This window comes from Micromys minutus (assembly GCF_963924665.1).
Source record: "Micromys minutus genome assembly, chromosome: 18".
NCBI classification, from domain to species: Eukaryota; Metazoa; Chordata; class Mammalia; order Rodentia; family Muridae; genus Micromys; species Micromys minutus.
Genome location: NC_137953.1, coordinates 27,874,462 through 27,901,805, shown reverse-complemented (window position 1 = coordinate 27,901,805; position 27,344 = coordinate 27,874,462). Strand labels below are relative to the sequence as shown.

Sequence of the window (27,344 nt, the reverse complement as noted above, 5' to 3'; positions counted from 1 at the left end):
CCCTCTGTTAGATATTTGGAGTTCACTGTTTTTGTTCCAGGAAGTGACTAAATTGTATACTTATCAGCAATATAAATTTTTATGATTAAGGCTTTAACTTATTTATGATTTTAAATTTGAATGGAGATTTTGCACATCGATATCTTGATTTGTTTCGATTTGTTAAAATGATATTTGCCACTAAATTTTGTTCAGGCTGGTATTATTTGTCTTAACCCCATGACTAAACATTGTGACATCATTAATGAAGTTAAGACAGACACAGCCCAGGTATGAAGAGAGAGACTACAAACAGCCCATCCCCACCACTTCCTCATTCATTCAACATCTACTGAGTGGTTAGAAAAATATTACAGTGCCCATGTACATGGTACTTACCATACTCAAGTGTGCTATGGGGGGAAAGAGATGATACTCCACCGTGAAACAGCCTACATAAATGAGGACAAAAAGACCACTTAGTGACAAGTGCCATGAAGTTTGGCAGTGTGACAGTAGATGTCCAGTAAGTCACCTGAGGTTGGGTGGCCAGAACAAGCCTTATTCTTTATGCCAAGACCTGATGGTGAATGATATGTGCTTGAGTTCAAAATATAGTTGTAATGTGTGAGGCAAGGTTCATGTAATCCCAGTACTGGGGATGCAAAGCCACAGGACAGATGTGGCACAGCCAGCTGTATCTCGAGTGGAGACAGAAAAGAAGCCCACACTGGCTTCCTCCTCTCATCTTCCTTCCCTGATTCTCTGCACTACTGGTGTAAATGATGGCATAGTCATTGGAGACTCAACTGCATCTCTTGAGAGAGTCTAGAATCAGGGCCTATCACTTACATTTAGACTTGCTAACTAATTCTCACTGTAAAGAAGGAATGTGATTTAATGAAATGGAAGAGTCATCTCCACAGAGTTGACCATGATTATCCAAAGAGTCCCAAATCATTGCTTGGGGGCTCTTTAAAGAAAACTCTACTCAATAATTAATGGGTATTTTCAGACATTTTACAAGAGAAAGATGCCATGTCACTTCAAGCCATCTTTAAAATAAGCTGAGATTTTAAAAAAGTGACAGGGGAGTAGCAAATCAAACACCCAAACACACACACACACACACACACACACACACACACACACAAAGCAAAAGTATTAGTAATTTGTCATTGAGTGAGTGAGCTGAAGTTTAATGGCATACAAGCTGTCAAGGACAACTTGTGCCCAGAAGACAGCTTAGAAGACAGCACAGAAGACAGCACAATCATAGTGCTGACCGCCATATTGCCCAGCCCTATGCTTGCCACTGTGCCTCACGTGTCTAAACACTGTATTCTTTAATCCTCATGCCCTTCCTTCTATACGATGAAATGGCCAAAATGAGTGGTTTTTGAAATTCTTCGTCATTTTCTTGCTGCACATCCAGACTAAGAGTTATGTGCTAAGTTGTGGTTCCATTGTAAGTTAAATTTTGTCAGTCTAAGGACTGCCTTTTTGTCTATGGGCAGCTTAGCCCTGAGCCTTCCAGTGGCATAAATAGTGAAAGCAGAGGAGGAGATTCTAACATATGAACGATTCGAGGTGCACAGAGATGTGTTTGAAAGTCATACTGTCTCATTCATCGTGGTCAGGAGAAGACTGGTGGCTTTGGACATTTATGGGGGCTGTCAGTTTCTCATCCATGTTTCTAGCTGACCAAGACATACAGACTTTTGAATCATTCACAGGAATAAATTGAAGCCTTGTTCTGTAGAATTTTATTTTTTTTATAAAAAAAACGAACTCATGTTCTGTTCAACCTGGAAGCCAGCACCTTTGACCAAAACATATAGAGAACTCATATAATTAAGGACAAGTGGAGATAGGGGGCTTTAGCTTCCTTCATTCAGGGCACATTATGGTAATAAAATAACCTCATATCTTTTGTTCCATCGACTGTCAGATTCATGATATAATGGTATAAATAACCCTTGTGCTAGCTCAGTACCTCAAAGCAAAGTGAACTTATGGCCCAATTGTTTTTGAGCACTTGGGGTCCATGGTTGTTGGTGAATCTCTCTGGAAGATGTACTTGTTTAGGTTAAAGTCAACTTTGAAGCATTTTAAAACTAATGAGCATAGGCCATAGGAGGAGCCCTCACCAACAGAGTTTCCTGATGACTCATAGGTACTGGCAAGGCTATCTGGTCTACCAGTTCTTCATGTTGCTAGTAAATTAATCAAAAGCATGATAAGGTTCCATCTCTGCAGAGAATTACCTCAGCCAGAATGATTTTTTTTTAATGTATGCCACAAATATTTTCTAAAATTTGTACAGTTACAGCCTGGCTTGCTTTTGCACTGTCCTTGGGAAAAGAGATAAGACAGCAGTGTCAGTGTTGGTGATAGGGTGTCCTGCTTCTGTGTGATCACTCTCAAAGAGAGGTACATCAATTGCCAAGGAGAAGCCTTGCTGAACTTTGTGTAATTCTGCCAGGTGTTCCCAGCCTTTTCTTCTATAAAGAATATGAATCTGAAAGCTCATTTAATGCAAACTCTTCTAAGTATATCTTTATTAAAAGGCAGACAGGAGCTAAGTTGAAATTTTTAATAAAAACATGGATGAAAATTCAAGAGAGAAATGTGATTATATAAGTACAAAGTATACATAAAATTGCTTCACCTTTCTACTTTAGTTCTTACTAAAAGAGATATTTTAACGTTTTTGCCACCTATTTGAGCTACCTTTCTTTTAAAATCTCATTTATTTTTATGAGAAAAATCTCATTTATTTTTATGTCCATAGATGTTTAGCTTGAGTGTGTGTCTATACATATACAGGCCTGGTGTGCATGGAGGCCAGCAGAGGGCCTCAGATCCCTGAAATTGGATTCATGGATAATTGTGAGCCACCATGTGGGTCCTGGAAATTGAACCTGGGTCTTCTGGAAGAGCACCCAATGCTTTCAACCTCTGAGTTACCTCTTCATGCCCCTAAGTGGCTTTCTTGAGGAATTCTACCAAGCCTCATTGTATTACAAAAATAATTGTGATCTATTTCTTTAAAAAGTCACTGACATTAACGGTCATAAATTCAAACTAGCTATAGAGATCTTAACTATCTATGTGTATATGTATGTACATCACGTGTGAGCACTAATATCTCCATATATTAGTGATCACTGATAGTTTGGTATCAAATGATGCAAAATTGCTTGTTATCACCTAGTTTTTCAGATAGATCATAGGTGATAACATGGGACTGCGTGAGTACCCAAGTCAACGAGAAAGTATCACTCTGGGCTAACATCCTTCTTTCACACATACCGTATCTTCTCTGCACATCTTTTTTTCAGTGGATCATTTATTTTGTTTTTAATGGTTGAGGAAATGAAGTGACCAGGTACATGATTTAAATACAACTCGGGAACCAAACTAGGTAGCAACTTTTATCAGGCTTGTGAATTTCGCCTTGGGTGTGCTGACTAGGACCACCTTGGAGTGATCAAACTTGTTGGGGATGATACATGTCATGACTATAAACTGATGCGTACTGAGAGAGAGAGAGAGAGAGAGAGAGAGAGAGAGAGAGAGAGAGAGAGAGAGAGAGAGAGAGAGATGGAGGGAGGGGCAGAGACAGTGAGGGGAGAGACAGAAACAGAGACAAGTAAGCACAGAGAGACAGAGACAAATAGACAGGTATAGACTCAAAGACAGACAGAAAGATGGAGAACAAAAAATTGTGCAGTATGTGTATGTACGTGTGGATGACAGAGAAAAACCTCAGGTATCATTCCTCAAGGACAAAGGTGGATACACTTTTCCTTTCCTTTTTCTTTTCCTTTTCCTTGTTCCCCCTTGAGGAATAGTATCTCTTTTGCTTGGCACTTGCCAAGTAAACTAGGCTAACTGGTCAGCAAGCTTCCAGCATCTATTGGTTTTTGCCTTCCCAGGATTCTAAGCATGCACCACCCCACATGGCTTGGTACAGGGTACAATAGATTGAATGTTCCTGAGCTTACAGTGGAACTATTTTACTGACACATCTCTTTCTAGTTCCTTGAGAACTTGAGGACTGCTTTAAACAAAAGTGTTGGTTGTGTACTTACTTATCCTCTGTCCTACTAATAAAGGTTACAGAATTTTCTTGTCTAACTGGCGGGCGGACTTCTAGATCTTGAGGCCAACTCTTTAAAATCTTTTCTTGTAAGGTAAATGGAATTGTCTTAATATTGCAAGACTCCTTTGACTCATTGTTGCAGAGACGGAGGTTCAGTGAACAGATGCCCTTTTCTTAAGAAACATTCAACAAAAGACCTAGAGACTAGAACATGATAAACTGATAAGAGAAAACAATGTTAATCCCCTTTGGTGTTAGCAGTTAAAAACTTACTTGAAAACATTTCATTGACACATGCAATGTATACATATTCATATGGTACTGTATGATGTTTTGATGCATGTACCTACCTGATGTGTATTGATCAATCTAGGGCAGTTGGTTGACCCATTACATTGAACATTTATGCTTCTTTGTGAAGAGAATATTCTGAAGCTGTCAGAGAGTATTCAGTTGTTCACAGCCATACTTATCTTATTGTGCAGTAGATTAGATGCTATCACTTCTGCCCAGCCATAACCTATGAACCCAGCTCAGCCTGTGCTAGCAAATAGTCTATTCTCTACTTATATAAAATTAACATTTTAAGCTCTCACAAATGTATGCAAATTTGTTTTTAATGTTGGATGCCTGGATGGTTTAGCTCAGTTCTTTCCAGATCTGTCCACAGTGCAGCAAACAGCAGGATTTTGGTCTCCTTGGAGGCAGGTAGGACAGTAAAAGACGTGATCGACATTGTCGTGGGTGTTCAAGTTCAAGTGCAAGTTCAGAATGTCAGAAGTTATTCTGTCTCTTATTTGGATGCTCTTTGCTGAAGTGCCCAATGAAAGGTGAGCCTAAAGTCTTAAGTGCTCAGATCAGTTCCTAAGAAAACCAGCTCCGGTACATCCCTGACATTGCTTGTCTCCACTGACTGAATGCACCAGAATATTCACTGGAAAAGCTCATCCAGGATAAGAACTCACTGCAGCTATGGCTGACTAATGTTCTTGGATCTAAATAAGGAGAGGATTATGTGCATTTAATTTACAGCTATGGGTTTTACCCACTAAGTTTAAGGGATTCTGGAAGAAATAATTATTTGACAAAAGCATTCATGGCAGTGAATTTTTTCTGCCTGTCTGGCTTAAGCAACTGAAAGGTTGGGCTATTTCCTGTTGGAGCATTTGTACATTTCCTGGCTTACTTCAACCTGGTAGGATGACTAGAGATCCTGTACTGGGTCCAATAAATGTTAAATAAAAGTGAGGTTGCATTTACTGGTTTCTGTTGTAACTGGCAAGAGTACCTCATTCAACAAGATGAATTAAAACTTTGGAACAGCATGCCTTACATATTGCAAATGAAAATATAGGTATCTGGATATCACTCAGCAAAGAGAATCACACTTGGTAACAACTCAAGCATCTTTCTCTGACCATCTGATTCAGAGAGGAGGGAAGCCACTGCCTTTGCTGTGCATGGGGTCTAGTTTCCCGGGTTTTGAATTTATTGGTAAAGAGGCCCAGAAGATGGGAAGTGTCATTCCCACTGCCACCTCCTTTGTGTGTGAGTATGCAGCAGTCTCTAAACATCCCTTGCTTCAGAGTAGAAGAAAAATTTAAAAGTCTCTTAGCTTTGCTTGGAGCCTGTCCCCTCTTATATCTCCTGTGCTTAATGTCATGGGCTATCTCCCAACACCTCAAGCCTCAAGAATCCTGCTGGTGTAACCTTAAACACATACCCCAGTTTCTTTTTCTATTGAAACTAGTTCTTATACGTCTTCAAAGTCTGGTCTCCTCTAAGCTCTGTCTGCTCTCTTTCGGGGTATTTCTGGCTGATACATGCACTTGATTTATGATCCCCAACCTCAATCCTTCATTTCCAAAAAGAAACATGGAGGAGTAAGGAGGAAAGCAAGAGCTGGTAAAATAAACTCCTGTGATGACAGGTGGCAGGGTGTTTCCCCTGAAACACTCTTGGGACCCAACAAAGAAAGGAGGCTTTAGATGCAGGGCACTGTATAAAAGATACACAGGATTCCAAGGATGGCTGCACTTCTAAAGAGCTAGGTATTGATAAAATGGTTAATTACCAGTACAATTATACACTCCATTTACACATCAGGTCTGGGACAAGAGTTGATTTCTTCATAAATAGGACAGGAGAAATAATTTTTGCCTAGCAGGGTTTCTGTGACTATTACTGAGATAGGATGGAAATGCTTAGCTTCATGCCCAACAAGAGTTGCCCAGTGGAGGCATCAGTGCCCAACAGACAATGCACACATCTCCATCTTACTGATTTGCCTCTCTACACCTCCTATTCAGAAGCTCTAAGTGTAGCTCTGGGTCTTATTTCTGCCCCAGTCACCCGGTGGTTCTCTGTGACTATCCCTTCCATAGTCACATCTTGCTTGTGTCTGTGGGCAGTGGCTTTTGAAGCTAGGCTGAGTTTAGAAGACATGGAATCCTTAACCTTTCGAATCTTATTTGAAAGACGAGGAAGATGAAACCTAGGAAAAGTATTTAGTGTTCTCTAAATCGTGCTATTTTCCAAATATGGACTTTTAGTGGGTAAGATTTTCTAAATTGTTTTGTGCACACACACACACACACACACACACACACACACACACACCTAAGCCCTTTGCTCCTCCAAAATCACAACACTGGATTTGGATCAAAAGGAGATCCTGTCTGAAGGTGAAGGAAGACTTTTTAGTGAGATGGTTATAGGTTATGAGGTCTTGTTCAGGATGATTAGTTCTCTGTTTCCAGAACAGTGTCTACCCTACTTATAGACACCTGTGAGGCATTCTGGGTGAAACTGCCTGTGACCTGCAGAGTCCTGCATAACATGTTGTATCATATAGTCATACAATGGCTATATGAATACATAATGTCCATCAGTGTCTATGGGTCCATCATGGTAACTTTATGTGCTAAAAATGTCATGTGCACAAAGCCCAGGCTTCACATAACTGTTTTAGGTAAGGCTTGATTGACAGTCATCTGTAGTAGAGAACTTAGAATCTTGGATTTTGGGACTAAAAACAGGGGAAGAACACCAATGGCGCTTTGCTGTTCAAGAGCCCATGCCAACCCCTCAGGTACTGAATGCCCCTTCCATACAGGGAATCAAGACATGTTGCCTTTGAAGGGCTGATTCTATGAAGGAGGACAGATAATCAGTCACCTGCTTTGTGGATAGGAATATATTCAATGAATCTCAATAGGCATTTACTGTATCGTTGGGATTAACTACTCTATATGCTGTAGAAAAGCAAGCAGAGTCCTGATTTTTGGGGATAGAGTAGTTTGTAGAGTGCAGGCCTGACACTGAGTTTTAGTATAAGGGAACTCTTTGGGTGACTGGTGACGGTACTTTAGAGAACTCTGCAAAAAAGTGTCCTGAAGGCAGTATACAGATCTAGCTGAACAAAAGCCCCACTTTAGTCTCATGTCTGTCAGGGCCTTAGGTAGAGATAATGCAAGCACACAAGATAATGGAAGCTGGGGAGTCCTGAGCAAGAACCCAAATCTCACTGACTCTCAGTTGTGCTCCTTGGCATGTGTGCATGCACATGTGCAGTGTGTGTGTGTGTGTGTGTGTGTGTGTGTGTGTATGTGTGATATCTAGGTCTTTGTGTTTCTTGTATCTTCTACCTCGAGAAAAAGAATTCTACTCAGTGCTACTCATGAGAAGTGTACCTAATCTGAACTCTAATTCTACCTTCCTTACTCTCTTGGGTCTTGTGAATACATGGAGGTGAAATATTACATAGACTGCAAATGTTACATACGCAGATCATGGCTTCGGCTCCTCCAGTTTCCTAAAGAGTAAGCTCTGTAGAAAGTCCAGACTATGAAAGAAATTCCTTTCCTTTTAGAGAGCATTTGCAGAACATTCTTTTGGCTACAGCGAAGGAAAATAAAATCAATAATGATATATTTTATAAAAGATGGAAGCTGAACATGTTTGACTTGGAACCTCTTATCATCTGTCTCTGGTTCTCAATAGATAAAGATTGCTGGGCTACTTTTTGCATCCAGAGAGAGGCATTAGCAGGCCTGTTTGTTTCTTTTTGTTTTCTATAAAAATATGCCCGCATTCTCTTACCAGACTCCTGAAGTCAAGTTTGAGAGTGGTGTAGACAGAAGATCTTCTGGGTTGATTTCAGCTAAATTATTTTTTACCACTTAAAATAAAAAGGTTCATCTCCCATTCACATGGTGATGCATATTCAGATGATTTTTGCCTCCAGATATATAAGACAAGAATGTGTGCTGTTGTCCCAGGATGAGGGTGGGGTGACCTCAGGAGGCCTGGGAAGTCCTTAGGTATGGTTATCTTCTTTCCAGTGCTTTTGTTTCCTTCTACATAGCCATTGTGGTTAAAGGGCTGGGAGCCTGTCAGCAGCTGTTGGGCATCATGTTAAGATGATGGAGAGTATGAAGGAATTTGGTTCCAGTTACAATGCATTTGAGGCAAGTTTCCGTTATTGATCTCTGGCCTCTGCTTTCAGATCAGACTCCAACGCCAACGAGATTCCTGAAGAACTGTGAGGAGGTGGGCCTCTTCAGCGAGCTGGATTGCTCCTTTGAGCATGAGTTCAGGAAGGCTCAAGAGGAAGAGAGCAGCAAGAGGGTAGGTGGATCCCGGGTGCACACTGGAGGCGTGTCCCCCAGCAGCGTGCGGGAAATGTCCGGCACTGTGAACCGTGCCCCTGTGGATCCCACACACTGGAGGCGTGTCCCCCAGCAGCGTTCGGGAAATGTCCGGCACTGTGAACCGTGCCCCTGTGGATCCCGGGTGCACACTAGAGGTGTGTCCCCCAGCAGCGTTCGGGAAATGTCCGGCACTGTGAACCTTGCCCATGTGGGCTTAGATCAGTATCTTGAGACATGATCCTGCTAGGTTGTTCAGGCCTTTACTTTCACAGTCCTGGTGACTCGATCTTCCAAACACTGGGATTACAGGTGTGTGCCACCGTGCCTGTCTGTGATAGTATTTTACCGATTTGTGGGTGTCTGTGAAAGTTTTTTTTTTTCCTTTAAAATGATGCATCTCTGATTGTGACAGCATGCAGAACTAAGATTAATCATGGGGAAATGAGGGTCTGAAACATGGAATTCAAGGTTTAGAAAAATATTACCTTTTTTCTTAAAGCTGTGCCAAATAAATTCACCCTCAATCGAGTGTTTTTCTTTGTTAAATAATTAACAGCCGATCTTGCTCTGGCATAGTGTTTAGAAGAGACCAGGCCAAGGCATGAAAACAGGTGACTCATCAGAAGGCAGGAGAAAGGATTTTCATTCGCTTTGGGTCCTGCTTGTAACTGTTTGGTCCCGTCATCTCTGGCTGTTCTCTACCAGATGTGTAACCGCCTCATGGTCATGTTACCTATGCCGTTGGTGAGCCAAACAGGTTAGCTAGAACTGCCAGTCTCTTGGTGGAATTCTTCATGTTCTTTTTGTCCATATATTTGTCTGTATACTTTGTCCTTGTGTTTAAATTTTCAGTACAATTTTAAAACTCATAAGGAAAAGAGGTAGGCTCACAGGTAAATTTGACAAGTGTGCTTTTCATGAGTTCTTTGTTCCTGTCATAGGCTGTCACTGAATCCACACAGTGATCTGAGCATGTGAGAAACACAGTCCATGGATAAATATGTAAAATGTGAAAGGTGGTTAGTAGGGGCAACCAGCTAGATGTGGTGTGACCTAAAATTCCAGCTGCTCTACCTGGACACGAAATCTTAAAAGGCTTTGATAATTTTCTGTTTCCAAACCTTTGACGCTCCCTCTGTATGTGAAATTGTAGTAATCCCTCTCCGTCCGACTTTCAGCGTCACTTTCACGCATCTTGCTGTGGCTAACTCAGGGCTGGCGCGTAGGGGCTAAGCTGCACTGCTTTGGTATAAAATGCGTGACATGGGGTAAATCGTAAGCAGTCACTCTGTTCATAGTGAACTTTCTTCTCACTCCTGATCCTACTTTTCTAAACAACCTTGTATCCCTGGCTCTTTGGAAGGCAAAGCATAAAGTCCTGAGCACTCCCAGAAGCACTTTACAAAATTATAAGATATGCCTGCTTATCACCGCAGTGCGGATAAACTTAAAAGCCTATGAGCATAGCGAGGGAGAACTGGGGAGTCCCGTACAGTAAATTCCCTCTGCTTGACCAATACATATAATTCTTTTGACCAATCTGCATACATAGAAAACTGAGAAAACTTCGTTATTCATTTTCCAAAGATAGTCAAAGTGGGCTTCTTAAATTAAGATACAGATATATATGGTCAATGCTGTCTTCATACTTTCTCTGATGGTCAGGTTGAACGAGCCCTTGATTTTCTTAAAGATCTTTTCCCAGGAACAGCTTTCTGCAGCCTCGGTTGGGGGGGGGGGTGTGGTTTGAGGCATGCTCCTGGTGAGTTATTCATGGCTCCCTGAGTGAAGCCTTCAGCAAGCAGTTCTTACCCATCTGAATTCCAGGAAATGGTTTGCTTCCCCTGAGGAACTTGAGCATTTTCTGCTGGTGGCCGTGAGAGGTATGTGCTGGTTGTGTTTCTTGTTTTGCTCTGCTAGATTAGTACTCCGAAAGGCCCGGAGTACTGCTTAACTTGGAGGGTTCTTTAGACCGCAATAATGAGTAATGTTCTACTTCCTCTATCTACTGGACTTTCAGTTCTAGTTTATATTTCCCCTGATCCTGATTTCTAATTAAACAGAAAGCACTTTCATGCTATACACATCTTGGTGAATTGCTTGAAGTTTATTGTAGCTTAAAAAGACATGAACTCCTTAAAATTTTAAATTTAAATGGTAAACTAAATTCCATCTAGCAAAAGATTGTGGTGAGGCCAGAATAATGTTTTCTCATGTTCAAATGTTGCTCGTTGCCATGGGATGTGCTAATGATGGGTGGGGGGTGGAGAGGAGCCTGAAGACAGCCCTCTCAGGACACCATAGCTAGCACTGAGAGCCAGGCCATATTCAGCTTGCTGAGGCTCCCTGTCTCTCTGCTTGGTTTGAGCCAGAAGGACTGCATCTGGCCTTGGGTGCTCATCATGACATGGTGAGACCTCTCCCCAGTGACTGATGCACTGTGATTTGTGAAGCAGCAAAGGTCTCTGTGTTAGTGGCTTATCCCCTGGGATGGCATGCATGGCTTTAGAGCCACTGGGTAAGGAAAACACAGAAGCAGCATCGTTCCCAATCTGACAGTGTGCTTTCCCCATCCTCCAGGACTGGAGTTATTAGCATCTCTGAAGGCCTGCAGCCTAAAGCAGTGGGTTCATCTGTTCTTCTGCAGCTTAAAAAAAGCAGAGAAGGTGAAGGGCCAGGCTCACTGCATTCCTTGTCCTTTCCCAATTATCTTCTCCTTGCCTTTGCTGTCCATTCAGCGGCTGGTTTCATTGTCAGCAAGCTTCTCTCCAGTGCTGGGGGCAACAGGCAAGCATTCTGTCCCTGAGATATATCCCTAACTCCAACTGTTTCACCTTTATTCTGTACATAAACCTTTTTCTGATTTCTTTATCTGGGTGGAGCTCTCTCTCTCTCACTATCACTCACTCTGTGTGTGTGTGTATGTGTGTGTGTCTGTCTGTCAGTGTTGTATGTATGTGGGTGAGCATACCATACCTGGCTTTTATGTAAGTACTAGGCATCTGAATTCAGGTCCTCCCTCCGGTTTGCGTGGCATCTCCCATGCCCACCCTTCGTCCAAGCCTTTTAACAAAGTACTGGCATTGGCTTGGCAGTAAAGTTCTATAAAAGGAAGTTTATCTCATCCGGGATTGACTTTAATGGTCCTATGCTTCTTTTCATCTCCCACTGTAGTGTTAGAAACTCTAGACAACGGGCAGGTAGAGAGTAGATGTTTATTAGTCCGGGTGCCCACTGGAAGGACTGCGTTTTATTGATTCCGCCTTCAATTCCGCTGTCCTATTCCAAAGTCATCTCAGTGTGTATATGAAATGAAAGTTTAGAGCAGATTGTGGCCAGGGCCAGAAGACCCCGGTGTCTGTATCAACATTAGGCAGCAAATTCCAGTCTCCAAGATGACCTCTATTTTTGATATTCATATAAGTGCATTGCCTTGTAACTCCTCTGTAAGAAATCTCCAACTCTGTAAGCATGTTCTGACTCTCTAGCAGGCACTGCAAAGCTTACTTGCCATGGCTTACCATTCGGCAGTCTGCACCCCGAAGCCTGTGCATCAGGCTCTAGTCTGGAAATGTTTTAGGGTGACATTAATGTACCAACTGCTACCCAAGGCACTGAGGAAGACACCAATCGATGCACGTGATTAAAACAAGCATACAAATGATTAAGAACAAACAGCCAGCACAGACAATGTCTCAGCTTTCAGGTGTCTTTCTCCTTTTGGACCAGACGACAGGGAAAAATGTCCCATGATGTGCTAAAGAGCTCAGTGCAGCTGCCAAGAAGCTCAGCACGGGCTGGGTGTGGTGAGAGAAGGCATCCCGACCTAAGGGACTTAGAGACCCAAGTGGAAGACCTGAGCCAGGGAAGACTGTGAGAACAGAGTATGTGTGAAGGCCTGAGACTGAGTGATGGAGTTTGTGTTGGAGAAGTTATGGTACAGCCAGGGAAGAGTGCTCTAGAGAGCCGGGTGTGGCCGGGGAGGACAAGAACGATGCAGGTCATTTGGAGTGCTCAGTTTTGACTCTGACTCTAAATGACATGGGGAGCCATAGGGCGATTCTGAGAAGTGACGGGGCCTGACGTAATGCTTTAGAAAAGTCATCGGGACCGCTGAGCAGAAAGCCAATGGTTGGAGGCAGAAAGAGAAAGTATGTAAGGAAGAATTAAGAAAAAAATATCTAGGTTAATGTTGGAAGCCCATTTGCCCAAAAGAGAGATGGCAGACAGGCTAGGAAGTAAGGACATTGTTAAGGACAGAAGCAATGGTTTTGCTGGTAAAATATACTGGAAGAGACGGGAAGAGGAGGCTTAGAGGGAGCACAGGCCGTTCAGAACAGGTTGAGGAGGTGATGTCCGGTCCGTTTTATGAGATGGAAGGGAATCACTTCTGACAGCGCTGGATGTGAAGCTCATATCTAAGCATGAACATAGGCAGTCTCCCGGAGCTCCCCATTCCTCATTCAACTCCGGGGAAACTGAGTCCGGAAGCCTCAGACTGAGGTACAGCTGCCTCAGACATTCTAAGGAGAAAGATGGTTTTATGATCAAAGTCAGACAAAAAGGAAGAATAAAAAGGATTTTTTTCTGTTTTGATTTGGGTTTTTTTTTTGTTTTGTTTTGTTTTTAGATAAAGAAGATCTTTTACATTTAATTCCTTTCTAGAAAGAATCCAAGTAACACAGAAGAAGCAGGCGTCTACTCTGTTGACATAACAGTAGATTTGCATGTGATGTGCAAGTAGTTGTTTTGCGTGTTATGTGAACACATGGCACCTTTACATGTTTGCATGTGGTGTGTGTGAGAGGGGGAGGGGGAGAGAAAGAGAGAGGGAGGGAGGGAGGGAGGGAGAGTGTAAAGAAGGACAATCAAAGGGACTAGAAATGAAATTCTTTGTCCTACTGAGAGAGATATAATGTTACAGCCTAACATGGTTAAAGACCTGCAGATAAGAGACAGTGCGCTGTGCTTTGGGATTTTCCCATAGGACCTCAATGGGGCTCATTATACAGATGCACAAATAGCAAATTAGGACATTTCCATGCTCCAGAATTCCTCCTCAAATGATGAAAAGTGCAGTCTATCCCCAGAGGGCAGTGACTCTTTCACACATGAGGGAAAAACATAAGCTATAGTCTTAAGATCTTGGCCCAGTGAGGGCAGTAGAACTAACTGTGTGGCTAGGTCGGCCCCAGCCCATATAAATGTTTAATTTCATTTAATTCTGCACCTAGCTACATTACCAGGTGCCACCGGTTGCTTGGAGAGGAAAGAAAAGGCAGGCAGAAGACCATTGGCTTCTCCTTACTGTCTTGCTCTTGCCAGTCACTAGCAGGCAAGGCTGCTCCCTGGGGAGGGTCGCAGGGGACAGAAAATAAGACTCCGTGCTGAGCAAACTCTCAACAGCTGCATGTTTCCGGTTAGGATAAAATGTTGCCACTAAGATATTTGTGTGAAGCAATCCTACCCTCCCGCAAAAGTCCAGAGGAAAAGATTGTTTTGAAACCTAAACTTGGTTCTACACGGCTTTTAAACAGTCCCTGTGCTTGCTTAATCCTTGCAGATGAGACTGTTTTTCAGCGTTTCCCTTTTTTATCAGCCTGACTGGGAGGAAACACCCTTTGACAGTGATAATGGAGATGACAACCTATTCCTTCCCCCTCTGGGGGAGGCTGGGAAACCCAAAGCTTCCAAAGATTCCCTTTGTTCTTCAGTTTCAGCACAGGACAGATGGGAATCGCGCTCCACTTCCTCCATACAGGTTACGGTCTTCGGAGATGGAATTTGGTACGAGGAAGAGAATGTGGCTTGATTCTCCAGTCCCACTCAGAGGAAAGACTAAACCAGCGGACGAACTAGGAGCTATTTCATGTATTTTAGCTCACTGGCATTTAAGAATGATATGTCCTGTCCTAACAGGGATTAACGAGAGAGCTGGTGTCAACTGCCGAATGTGGGAATGAATTAGGATGTGATCCAAAAATCTTGCCTCGGGCTTACAATGGAACGCACAACACAACATTTGTAAGATTGTGTTTGACTTTTTCGGAGAGTCTGACTGTCTCTAGAGCAGCAGAATGCCCCAAGTGTCCTTAGTGGAGGAGAGTAAATATGAGGCCAAATATCTTTGATGCTGATGGCTGGGAAGCCCAAGGCTTAACAGGATGACACTTAGATACAAATATCTCCATTTGTGTTTAGTATTTGTGTATTATCACCCTTAGAGTATGTCTATATTTTGCCAGTTGGATCTTGCTGGATTAGACCTTAAAACCCTGTCTGTCACAGAAAAGAAAAGTTAAGACTGTAAAGTTAACTTTAAACTTAAATTATTAGGCAGTCAGAAAGGCCGTGTTCGGCCCGTGTTATAAGTTAAATCAGAAGGGTCCTGAGTAGCTATTGGGGATCCATGTCTCCTGGCTTGGGCAGCTCAATATGAATTATTTAAAGTACTTGCTACAGGTTTTCTTTACGTTTTCTATCACCTGATGTTTGCCATGGTGAAGGAGAGGTGGGTCTCTCCCTGGCATCTCTTTAATCCTAAATTTTCGGAGACTGTGGTCCCAGTTAGACAGGCTATGCATCCACACTGTGCTAAGAAGAGACTGCAAGAGTAATCCTCACTGTGTTGCTTGCTATAGAGGAACCCAGGCATTACCTTTGAAGCCTGTACGTAGTTGAAAATCTGAGAAAGAAATGGAATTTCCTGTTCACTGGTGACTGGATTTGAAAATAATCCAAGTATTAACATTTTCAGGTCCGTATAAGACATGTTACATGTTCTTAATTGGTTCTTGCTCCTTTTCTTCCATCGAAATGCAGAGAGCTAGACTATGCCTAGAGACATAATAGAACTAAAAGGTGGCTGGTCTGTGTGACTGGTTCTGACGTTTTCTTCTGCCACAGCCCCATCGCTGTGCCCTTTCTCTGGAAGTGTCTACTCTCAGTCTGTTCTGGCTCCTCTGTCTCTTCAGAGAACCATAAGCCTCGGAGCTGGTAGTCACCTTCACCGGAACTCTTATCTGTGCATTCAGCCCTGTGTACCAGAAACCCTGTAACATCGGGTACTGATGCTGCTCTTTGGAGATGACCCTGTGATCCAGCTTAGCTTACTCGTGGCTCTTTCCAGGGAACCGACCCACTGCCACATGGGACGCCCCTGGTTCTCTCACGTGAATTATACCATCACCGAAGGGCTCCTCAACTTTGCTCTACTTCATTGGTCTAACTCTGAGCCTTCTGAGGAAAAGAGATTCCTCAGAAACCAAAGAAAAGAGCCCCTGGGTCTTCTGTTATGTTCTGTAACTGCCACTTTGGGCTAGAGTACATCTCTAAAAGGTCATTTGGTCTTTAATAGAAGTTTAAGGATTATACAACTTTAAATATTGTTGTGGAACTGGGTGAATAAAAACAAAACGAAACCCAATGGAAATGCACACACCTGAAAACCAACTGTTCTTAAAGTTTCCTCCTGCTTGTAGCAAAAATAAATAAATAAATAAATAAATAAATAAATAAATAAATAAGCCTCTGTGTAAACAGCCAGTGTCCAAAAGTAGTTTGAGATTCCAAGATCACAAGTAAAGACTGATGTAGGATTTTCCTACCTGCCACATCAACACACGGTCAGCCAGGTCCTGGGACTATATCATATTCTATGGTTGAAGTATATGCAAAGGGACCAATAAGAGAGGTAAGGGCCATTGAAATTTTCAAATTAAAAAAAAAATCACCAACTCCTGGGGAATGTGTTTGATCTGCCCTGTCCTGCCCTCCCATCACACCTTACTGCAAGAAAGAGAATGAAACAGAGTTAAGTGGGTGGGATGATCCTCACCAAAACATAAATAAGAAGATAGCAACTTTCTTAGCAGTAGACTTTCTCCACAGGATGATCTCTCTTCTCTGGGCTGAGCTAGGACTTGTTTACATCATCTTACCTGTCCTGAGGCAGGCTGGCCAGCAGAGGATTTTACTACAATGGGAATCAAGATTCCAAATGGGCACTCTCCTCTGAAAGGACCAGCTTGCAGCTGTGAGTAATTCCGGGTTTCCACTGCAGCAGCCAGAGCACAGAAGTGGTGTGCGGGGCTAAAAGTCTTTGCGATGTCGTTCTCAGGCTGCCTTACATGATGCTCTCAAAGGCAGGCAGGAAAATAGGCTGCATTCTGGGCCGGATTCAGACGAAATGACTAAGAAGTGAAGCTTCCGGTCCAGGCAGAGAACAGCATTGGCATTTGGAAAACTGGACCAAATGTGGGACTCCATGAGCCTCTGTACTGAAGTCACATACCTGGGCCCCTCACAGAGATATGAGGAAAAACTGACAAAGTAAAGGAGGAAAGGAAAATCAAATAATCGTTGCAAGAACCTGCCTTTGCCTCTGTCATGCTCCAAATCCAGCTAAGCATGAAGAACAGGCAGGGGCAGGTATGGGAGTGATTTACCAGGGGGACGGATCAGGGTTTTCATGCTGTTATTTCCATATTGATAAGTTGGAGGGCAGGAATTGGGATTCCAAGCATTATTCCCATTCGTATTTCTGTCATGCTGGATATCAGAGCACACCTGTGGGGCAGTGCTCACTGACATATCAGACTCACGCAGGGATGTTGTCCTTGCCTCTGTCACAATGATCCTCACAGTCCACCAACTTGGGGACATTCGTGAATTTTGTCTGCACTCATTTTGTAGAGATAGCTCTTTTGAGAAATATGAGGGGCTCACAGGCCACCCAGCATGGAGGTGAGGTCAGAGTGACCCTCTTGAACAGCTACCCATTGTCACCTGTTGTGCTCTCGTTGACCAAGGGACACACCTGGTGGCCTTTCTGAACTCATTTGTGGCTCCCTTTGCTCTTTGCTCTCTGAAAGCTTACTGACTGTTTTATTCTGTCCAAGACTGCTGTTGTTACCTAAGGTGCACACAGTTCTCTCTCGTGGCTCTCAAATGACTTTCCCAAAGGACCCTGCTCTCTCAATGTCACCTGAGCACACCATTTCTGAGAAACCCCATCATGCATGTCAAGATGAGACCAGCATGTAAGATCACGAAATTGTCTTGGAGTGCTAAGATGGGTGACCTGTCTACCCCAGTCCTGTCTTTGAATGGACAACTTTGCATTTTGGGTTTGGGCTGGCTTCAACCACATGCATCCCCTAGAACTGTGGAAAACACCATCTGCTATATGAAAACTTTGAAAACCAGTCAGGGAACTGACCCAGTCCTGTCTACACTGGTGCCAGGCACAGCCTCGCTCTGTGGATTGACACTGGGTTGAGAGGTTACGCATGGTCTTCTTCCTAAAGAAGAGGGGTGATTACATGTATGATTGTGGGCACATTGTCTCCAGATTTCGTGTTCATTTTATGTATTCTGGAACCCAGGTTCTCAGGAAACAATCTCCTTCTTGCTTCCCCCAGGACGATTTGTAATTCCTAGAGCTTAGAAACGTCTTGGAAGATTTATGAATGGGAGGAACTGCTGGGCTGTTGGTGCTGTTGGGATGAGGGTCACAATCTACACTTCCCTGTGAGAGCAGCTAGGGTCAGGGTAGAGAAGCCCGGATGCCCCTGTGCCCTGCATTGTTGTCTACCCATGAACTCTGCCCTTGTAGCCTATTCGTTGGTTTTCTGATACTGGAGGAGAACAAGACAGTCCCGAATTCTGGCAGTGGCTTTTTCCAGTGTGATGTAACTAGTCCAGGAAAAAATGGCTTCTTCCTAACATGGCCTCTATTGCCTGCATGAGCCTGGGCATAAACTATGAAGATGTGATGAGGGAGATTATCTGAATTTTTTAATGAAGGTAAAAGAAATAAAAAAACAATTCTTTTATCATTCTCCAAAAGTCACATGTGACTTTATTTTTCATGCACAAAATAGCCTTTTGAGCAACCTGCTATCAATATATATAGATTGAGTTTATTGAAACCCGAGGACAGAAATTATTCATGCTAGGCTTGTCTGCTATTGTTCCAAAGGAGACCTCGGAACAAGATCTTAAGCTCCCCATCGGTAGGAGTAGTAACATGTTAGAATATTGGTGTTTGGAAGGGCATCTTTCTCCTGTCCATCAAGAGTAGGTAAATGACTCCTTACTCCTCATCTCTGCTAGAGAGCTTTCTTCTCTTTTTGTATTACAACAAGTCATGTGTATGTGTGTAATTTTAGGCACAGTGAATGGTCTAGGATTTGAATAATGCCTTACCCATTTCTTGGAGGTTCTGGTAGGCAGTGATCATAGACAAAGATTGCCTGTGGTGTTCGGTTTAACATCAGCTTCAGCAGAAATTAATTATCAAGCTACCTGCGGCTCTCCGGGAAGACAGGACCACTGATACACCCATTATCTGAATGTACTGGTATAGATTTACTGTGAACAGTAATGTGTCTTCTGTACAGATCCAAACACATATGTCCTTCCTTGGACCCCCCGTGACAAGAGGCACATATTGTAAGACAGCTGGCCAGGGCCAGGGGTACAGTCTGTTGATCCCAGGAGACAGAAGCTACTCTGACCTCATAAGTGCAGTTCCACTAATTGAATGCAATAGTCGCAGTCTGCAGCCACCGGGGGCTGCACTCCTGAGTCAGCACACTGGTGTATTTCACATGAAAAATAAATAAATGTATGGTACTAACAATGATGGGGTATTCCAATTCATTTTATAACCCCAAGTTCTGTCTTTTGGCAAAAATCTCACAGTACCGCCACAGACACAGATTGCATAACAGGTTTATTGTCAAAGAATGAAAAAGCATTGAGACTCACATTTATGCTTTAAAGCAAACTGAAGAGCCAGAAGCTCCTGTAGAGAGGGGCTGTTGGGTGGCTGATCCTGGGGACGGGGAAGGAGAAATGGGTTCAAAAGATCCTTACCCACAGAAGTGCACAACCATGTTCAGCTGCTCTGTGGGATGTGGGCCTATTACCCTATCCTGTCCTGTGTCTCCTCTGTGAACTAGTTGACTTGCACTGTTCTCAGATGTCAGTTTGTAAGGTACTGAACTCACATGTGCTCACCTGCTTCCTCCTTACTCTCCAAGGCTGCTGTTTCCCCAGAGACTGTTTGGCAGATCAGCCCTTGGGAGAATGAAGTCCAAAACAAGGATGGCTAATATTTGCATTCCTCTTTTCTTTCATGGACGAGAAGAGATCAATTCTTTAAAAAAAAAAACGATCCCCACTTCCTACACGCCTGGCAGAATGTACCTCTCGCCTGGTGCCAAATCTCTTTCCCAACAGCTGTTTGGTGATTCTGTGTCACTGGGCTGACTGCGAAATCCACCATAGCCTTTTAATTACCTGTTCGTATTTCTGAAGCTCAGGGCTCCGTGGCACCGGGAGGGGCTAAGCCTTCACTGTAATGGACTTTCAGTAAGACTATCTCAGAGATAAGAGTACTAAATCTTGGCATTCTTTCTGGAGCACACACTTCGTGATTACACACAAATTCTTGGCTCCCCAGAGCCGTGTTGTAAATGGGGTGTAGTATTCAGGGCTGGGTAATAAGATACTGCAGAAATGTCTGAGAGTAAGGTGCACTTTTGCTTTATTTATGAAGATAGACATGCTGGTTGAGGGCTTAATCACAGCTGATAAATCATTTTAAGAAAGCCTATTAGAACCATATGCTGATTTTTTTTTTTTTGCATTAATACAGTATGTCTGTTTCTAGTCTAATAAGACAGGGTTTTTCCTTGTGAGCTCTGTGTCTTTACAGTGTGGACTATTTATCTGTTTAAGTGATGTCACTTGTGTGGGAGAATTTATCTCTTTAAGAGGCACCATTAATAAAAGAAGGTGAAAGGAAATGGGGATGGAAGAAGGAATGGAGGCGCCTACTGCCTAGTGTGTGTGTGTGTGTGTGTGTGTGTGTGTGTGTGTGTGTGTGTAGTATCACAAAAGAAAGAATCCAAAAGCTGAAAACAGGAACATTTCAGTTTTGGAAGACTGTGGACCATTCCTCACTAGGCATAAGGTAGTCATTTCAGCCCAGGTGGCTGGAATACTGTGGTAAGATTATCTAAGTTGGGAGTGGCCTACTGACATTTTGGTTACCTCACTTCTCCCGAAGCTAGTGGAGCTTGGCCCCAGGAACAGGTCCCAAGTCTCTTTAATGAGAGCCATATTGGGGCTCCAGATTGGAGCCAAACTCTGTTTATCACTAATTGCAGGGGTTCCTTGCAGAACTTTGCTATTATTTCCTGATTATATCTCTGCTCTTTTTGTTATCTTGCCAAAATTCAAACAGTAATAATTGCATGATTTATTGTTTATTTATAACCCTTCTACTGCTTCAATCCCTTTATGTAGTAGATTTCAAAACAGCAATTGCTTTTTTCTAAATGCCTAATTTCTTTGGCCTTCCCCAGGGATGTCTGCATTGTGTGACTCTCACTTGGAAGTCTTCAAATCCCTTCTGTGTCCTTCCTCCTCTAAGATGTTTTTTGGATTGTGTCTATAAAGGCTGATGTTAGTATAAAGAGCTTATAAGCCAGGAGGATGCATTTATCCCTACGATTATATCCAGGTTAGGTTGTATGGCAGCATAGTTTCACAGTTTCGAAGGCAGACATAGGTGAAAAGCCCATTTTATATTCATTTAGATATGGTTAGGAAACATAGCCTCCACACTGTGAGATGCCATGACCATAAACTATACAGACAAAAATTAGTCATTGCCAGGTTCTCTGTTTGCCAGACTCTGGTTTTGAAGGTTCAAGGGCGTCTTTTCATTCTTTCACTGATCACAGCTACCTTGCAATACTATACATGGTTTAGACTAGAAGCTAAAACTGACAGGTTTGCACATCCTGCTGGAATCCACAGAACCTGGAAACTTCAGATCCACTGTTGTGTGTAGGAACCTCGGTTGGAAAATGAACATGCTTCCCCACTCCCCACTGCTTCAGATCCCACCTTCCTTTGTTTCCTTTTGCTGCACATATGTTTCAGTGTGATTTACTTTCCCTGCAAATGTCCAGTGAAAGCATTGCAGGACATCGAGGCACACCTGACCTCTACAAATACATTAAAAAGAAACCCATCTTGATAGCACCCACTCTGCCCCTACCAACAAGACTGTGACATCACCTCCGGTCTGAGCTCCATGCTCTTCTGTGTTCCACAGATGTGGCTGTAGAAGTCCAGCGGACCCTGGAAGCTCAGCATGAAACACTTGCCTGTGGTTGGTGTGCATTTGTTTTTTAAAGTCAGGAAAGGTAGGACACTCCGATCACTCAACCTCTACTATCCCAAGGGTGATATCAAGTCGCTATGACACATTTCCTTCCATGCTGAGTCTGAGGGACTGGCTTGTCTGGAGGAACATGCACTTTTGTGGCATAGAGATGTGTTCAGAGCTTACATCTGACCCAACAAAATAAACGCGCTTGAAGGTGACACACACAGGTGTCAGGCTGCTGGTGTTAGACTCCTAGGGAATGACATGGGATTCTGGGAATTTCTTTGCCATCATCTCTGTGTAAGAGCTGCCCGCTAACCTACTGTGCCCCATAACCTCCTGCTTTGGGGTACCACAGAAGTCTGGGCAGGTTACTGGCAAGCTGTGGTGCTGTATAAATGTTTTAAACTGCCACTTGCTCCCCCTCCACCTCGAATGTCCCTTTCCATGGTGTCCTCCAAGTTCAGTCTAACAAATGTTTATGGAGTCTTTAATGTGTCCCAGGTGCTGAGAAAGGTGGCCAGGTGCCAGGGCTGCATTCTAATGGGGGAGCTGCGAGCTGGATGGGGAAATGGCTTTCTTGATAGGCCTTCCGCTCTCCCGGGATCACGTACACAGTACAGAGTGATGGGTGGGGCTGCTCAAATTCTTCCTGATCTGACCATGGCTTCATTTCCAGCTTTCTTTCTCACTTGTCCCTCGTATGTTTTCTGTAGAATTGTTCCAGTAGAATAAACCATGCTACCTGAATCCTGCTCATGGCCCCACCTCCTTGTTCATGTTCCAGTCTTCTCTCCTGCAAGGCCTTCCTCTTTCCCCTCATCCGTGACCAAATCCTCTCCCCTGGCGGTGAGAGCCCAGGCCTCTGTCCTCTGTTTTGTCACTCATCACATGGCTCTCTTAACTTCCTCTCTTGAGTTCTGACACTCCTGTGTCTGATATGGTTGTGGCTGCCCTGCCTTCCTGTTCCCAGCATCATAAACCTCCCATGGGAGAAGTTTCCTGAAGAATCACTAAAGCACCCTAGGAAGTGAAAGAATGCCCTAATCCTCTGCTGAGAGCTGCTGCCTAAGTGGATTTAGAAGCTGTTTCTTGTAAACAAAGAAACAGACAAACACACCCCTGGATAATCCACAAGGGAGAAAGAACTTTCCCAAAGGGAAAGTATCCAGTGTAACTATTGGTTAATTACCATGCTGTGTGACCTGAAAGCAAGAAGACTTTGGATAAGAAATTTTTCTATTCATTCATCAAAGAGTGCATGTGTGAGTCATTACTAGCAGTATCGCCGAGTGGCGTGCCCACAGAAAGGGTGACAAATATTTAGTGCCATGTAGTAAGGCTAAGTTAAGGATTTTCTACCTTAGGATAATGTGTGTGTGTGTGTGTGTGTGTGTGTGTGTGTGTGTGCACGAGAGAGAGAGAGAGAGAGAGAGAGAGAGAGAGAGAGAGAGAGAGAGAGAGAGAGACTCACAGAGAGAGACTCACAGAGAGAGACAGACAGACAAAGAGACAGATGGAGAAGTGGAAGGGAAGAAGACAGAGAAGGGGAGAGGAAGGGGGAGAGGGAAAAAGAGAGAGAGAGAAAGAGAGAGAGAGAAAGAGAGAGAGAGAAAGAGAGAGAGAGAGAGAGAGAGAGAGAGAGAGTGAGAGAGAGAGAGAGAGAGAGAGAGAGAGAGAGAGAGAGAGAGAGAGAATGCTAAGTATTAGTGGTAGGTATTGGCATGTACCTGAGATTATGAAAGTACCATCTTCTCACTTGAAGAATGACACTAACAACCACGTTAACTTACACGATGTGGTTGGTGGTGAATGAAGCTCACATGTCAAGCACATATGAGGTTTTTGATTATTCTTGATCTCATTCTGTTCACTGCAAATATCCAAAATAAGCCAGGCTTCTAAGATTTCTCCATCAAATCTGGTGTGAGGAAATTAAGCAAACACTATATATATGCTTATAACTTTTTCCAGATTTCAGGTAGTGGGTGTGACTCAGAAATCCCTTTCACCACTGCCCTATGCCCAAAGACTAAAGCCCTGCAAAGCCTTTGTTAAAACCAACAGAGCATTCAGCCTCTGTGACCCTTAGAAAACAGGAGGCAATCCTTCTGTTGTTACAGGTGACTGATCATTATGTAAAAGTCTTTGGACCTTCCAAAGTTCCCCTTTCCAACTCAGGTAATACAGGAAACTCTGGTATTTATTTTTTGATGGAGGTTTGGCAGATGGTAGTGGACTGACTTTCAGACCAGGGTAAAGAATGTTCAAGGACAGTCTGTTTAGAACAAAACCATAAAAATGCCCATGAGACTGACCAAAATCAGATCTTAACATCTTTAGGAGACGCTGTGTTGCCTATCCCCAGTTATTTACCCAGGAAACCATTTATCCCATGGATGTTGGTTCTCTCTGCCTTCTTTGACCTTTGAATGACTTCCTAGAGAGACATGCTTCCTAATAGGCTTTAAGTGTTTCCAATTACCAGAATTTTGATGGCTGTAGAACATTATAGAGGGAAAAAAATTAAATCTCTGGTTTTAAAAATTCACTATCAAAGTCAGAATCCATGGTTTAGGCCACGTGGACCGGACAGGGAGAAAGAATCCAGTCTATGTGTCCCTGTGGACTGGCTCTGTAGATTGGCCAAGGCCAGATGTGTACAGCGCACATGTTTCAGTTTTTCTGGGACTGAGGTCCAGGAGGCCCAGCAGCTGAGAGCCTCAGGCTCTGACCATGGGATGCATTCACCCCTGTTTCTTTTCATTTATTACAAATGCTGCAGACCCAGACAGGCCCTTCCTTCTATCCCGTGACATAGAATTCACTCGGATCTTATTACTTCTGTGGTAGTTGGTATGAAGATTGCCAGACAGTAAGAGAAACATCTAACACAGCATTTTAAAATGGTCCTATCTAACCACAGAAACCTTTCCTTTATATGCAACAGCTATGAACATCCCAAGGAGCTGGAATCCCATGGAACCACAGCAAGCATGCTTTCTTTAGCTCAAGTCACAGCTATGTTGACAGACACTCTCCCCACTTCCTGTAGTCTCTTGGATAACACTTCCTCCTCACAATCCTTTGAATACCTTTAAAGACTTTGAAACTGTGGTTGCTAGCCTCCACTGTCTACAGGTGAGCAGGTCGATCTGATAGTACTCTACCTGAGTCCCTGTTAACCGCTCCAAATCCATCAAAGAGCAGTAATTCATGATCAGGGAAAAAGGAGCAACAGGGTAGTTTGCAGAGAAGAGGTTGACTTGCTCTGCAGTTCAGCTGGTGGCTTACTCAAATAATGTTGGGCAGGGGAAGAGGCTAGGGTGGGAAGGACCTGGCAACTCCCAGGAGAGGCTGCCTGCAGGGCCCCGCTGACAGACAAGAAGGGTGGGTTCATGAAAGCAGGGAAGGGGTGAGGTAAAGAGAAGTCACAAATGTCCCAAGTTTCCACAACATTTATTAAAACTGTTTCTATGACTCATCCTGTGACTTTTCCCCAGATTTAACATGTTAAATTTATTGGTTTAAGTATACTTAAACTGCAATTACCCAAGAGTAAATGGTGTTGCATTTAAACCCACCCCAGTGACATTCAACCACAGGACCTATGGTGGGAACAGAAAGCAGCAGTATAGCCTCCTGCTTTTGCCCCCATTGTCCTGATCTTCGGGGTTTGGGCTTGCAGGATACTAAAAAAAACCAAAGGCCCTCTAGAGAAAGCTGTAAATGGAAGGCTTGAGGCAAGTGTGTGTGTGTGTGTGTGTGTGTGTGTGTGTGTGTGTGTGTGTGTGCCCTAGTTATTGTTTACTTGTTTACTCCATTCTGTTGGAAGGTCTGGTGGGCTCTAACATCCTCACAGCCTCTTGCTGTGGGCTGATCTGCTAAGAAAGTTACTTTATGGTAGAGTATTTGAAACACTTGATAACATTCACTATCATTCATGAGCACTACAAGGTATTATAAACCCTCATTTTCTATCCTCATTATAGCCCCTTGAGATATATACACTATTTACATTCTCAATTATATATGTATAATATATTGTATATATAATTATATACAATATATACAATGTATGATATAGTATATAACTATATAGAATATATAATGTATGTATGTGTTGCTATATACAGTCTTCAAAGGGTACAAGGTTCACTATGGCTGTGACCTGGGTTGGTGCTGCAGTTCTGCTGGACCTCATTCTGGGGGCAGTTTGGGCTTCTATCCATATGTATGAAGTTGTAGCCAATGTCAAGGGTGCCTAGTATCCGAGCAGGAAACCATGATGGAGAAGCTGAAAAAACATATGATCCCATAAAAAGCTGCCTCTGGGGAAACAAGCCATTAGTCAGTCTTATTTATTTATTTTTCCTTCTGGCTGCAAAGTTCAATACATAGGAAGGAGCTGTGATTATCATATAAAAGCCTATGCAAAATGGCTCTCCAAGAAAGCTGCACAAGAGAACCTCACCCTGGCCCTTGGCCACAGTCAGCTTTGTTTGTGTTTCTGATTCAGAGTCCTTTGACCACAGTTCAGATGGTACAAGTGTGTCTCAGAATAAACAAGCAAGGCCAAAACTCTCCAGGGGCCTCTCTCCTCTCCACCAGCACTCTGTCCTTTATCCTGTCTGACACAGAGGCTGGAGAAGAGGAATGACAGAGGCCTTGGTAAGACATGATCTTCTTCAGGAAAACATGACTAATGGGTGGTGAATCTTGGTGCTCACAGCACAACGTGAAATTTCTTCTTTCCTTGGTGCTGTGAGGAAGCACTGACTACCCATTCCTGAGTTCTTGTCTGTTTCCTCTGGGAATATTCTCTTTGAAGGTAAAAAGAGGAAAAAACAGTTCCTGGGTGGCAAAAGAAGACTGGTTTCTTATTGGCAACTTTGTAATTCCTTGGCTCACAGACACATCATCCTGACACCTGGCTTCTTGTTCACATAGCTTTCTGCCTGTGTGACTCCAGATTTCCTCTTTCTATAAGGGTACCACTCATTCTAGACCAGAGACCTACTTTCTTCCAGGATAATGACAAACCCAGGGACATCTATAATGACCCAGTTTTGTCGTTGTTGTTATTTAAATGTCTTATACAGTATGTTTTGATCATGTTTCCCCTTCCCCAACTCCTCCCAGATCGTCACCACTGTTTTTACCCACCCACCTAATTTCATGTTCTTTCTCAGTTTCCATCTCTCTTTCCAAAAACAAAACAAAACAAAAAAAAATCCTAACAATCAGAAACCCGGTAATAACTTTAAAAAAAATGGTCAAAACAAAACAATTCCACTCTCCAAAGGAAACAACATATGGAAGGAGAGGAGGAGGATCACAAGAGCCGGATGTGGTGACTGCTTCCAAGGAACCTGTGTCTTCCAGTCACAGCAGAACTCATGTGCACGTGAACTCA

General features: G+C 43.2%; 1 protein-coding gene across 1 annotated transcript in view; it reads left to right on the top strand.

The window, feature by feature from the left end:
* The window catches only part of CREB5 (cAMP responsive element binding protein 5), a gene marked incomplete at its 5' end in the record, with an annotated part of 300,431 nt that overhangs the window by 8,424 nt on the left and 264,663 nt on the right, over positions 1-27,344 (top strand). The window contains one exon of the mRNA XM_080932578.1: positions 8,595-8,716. Coding sequence (XP_080788704.1) covers positions 8,595-8,716 — 122 coding nt within the window. The remainder of the gene's footprint in view (positions 1-8,594; positions 8,717-27,344) is intronic.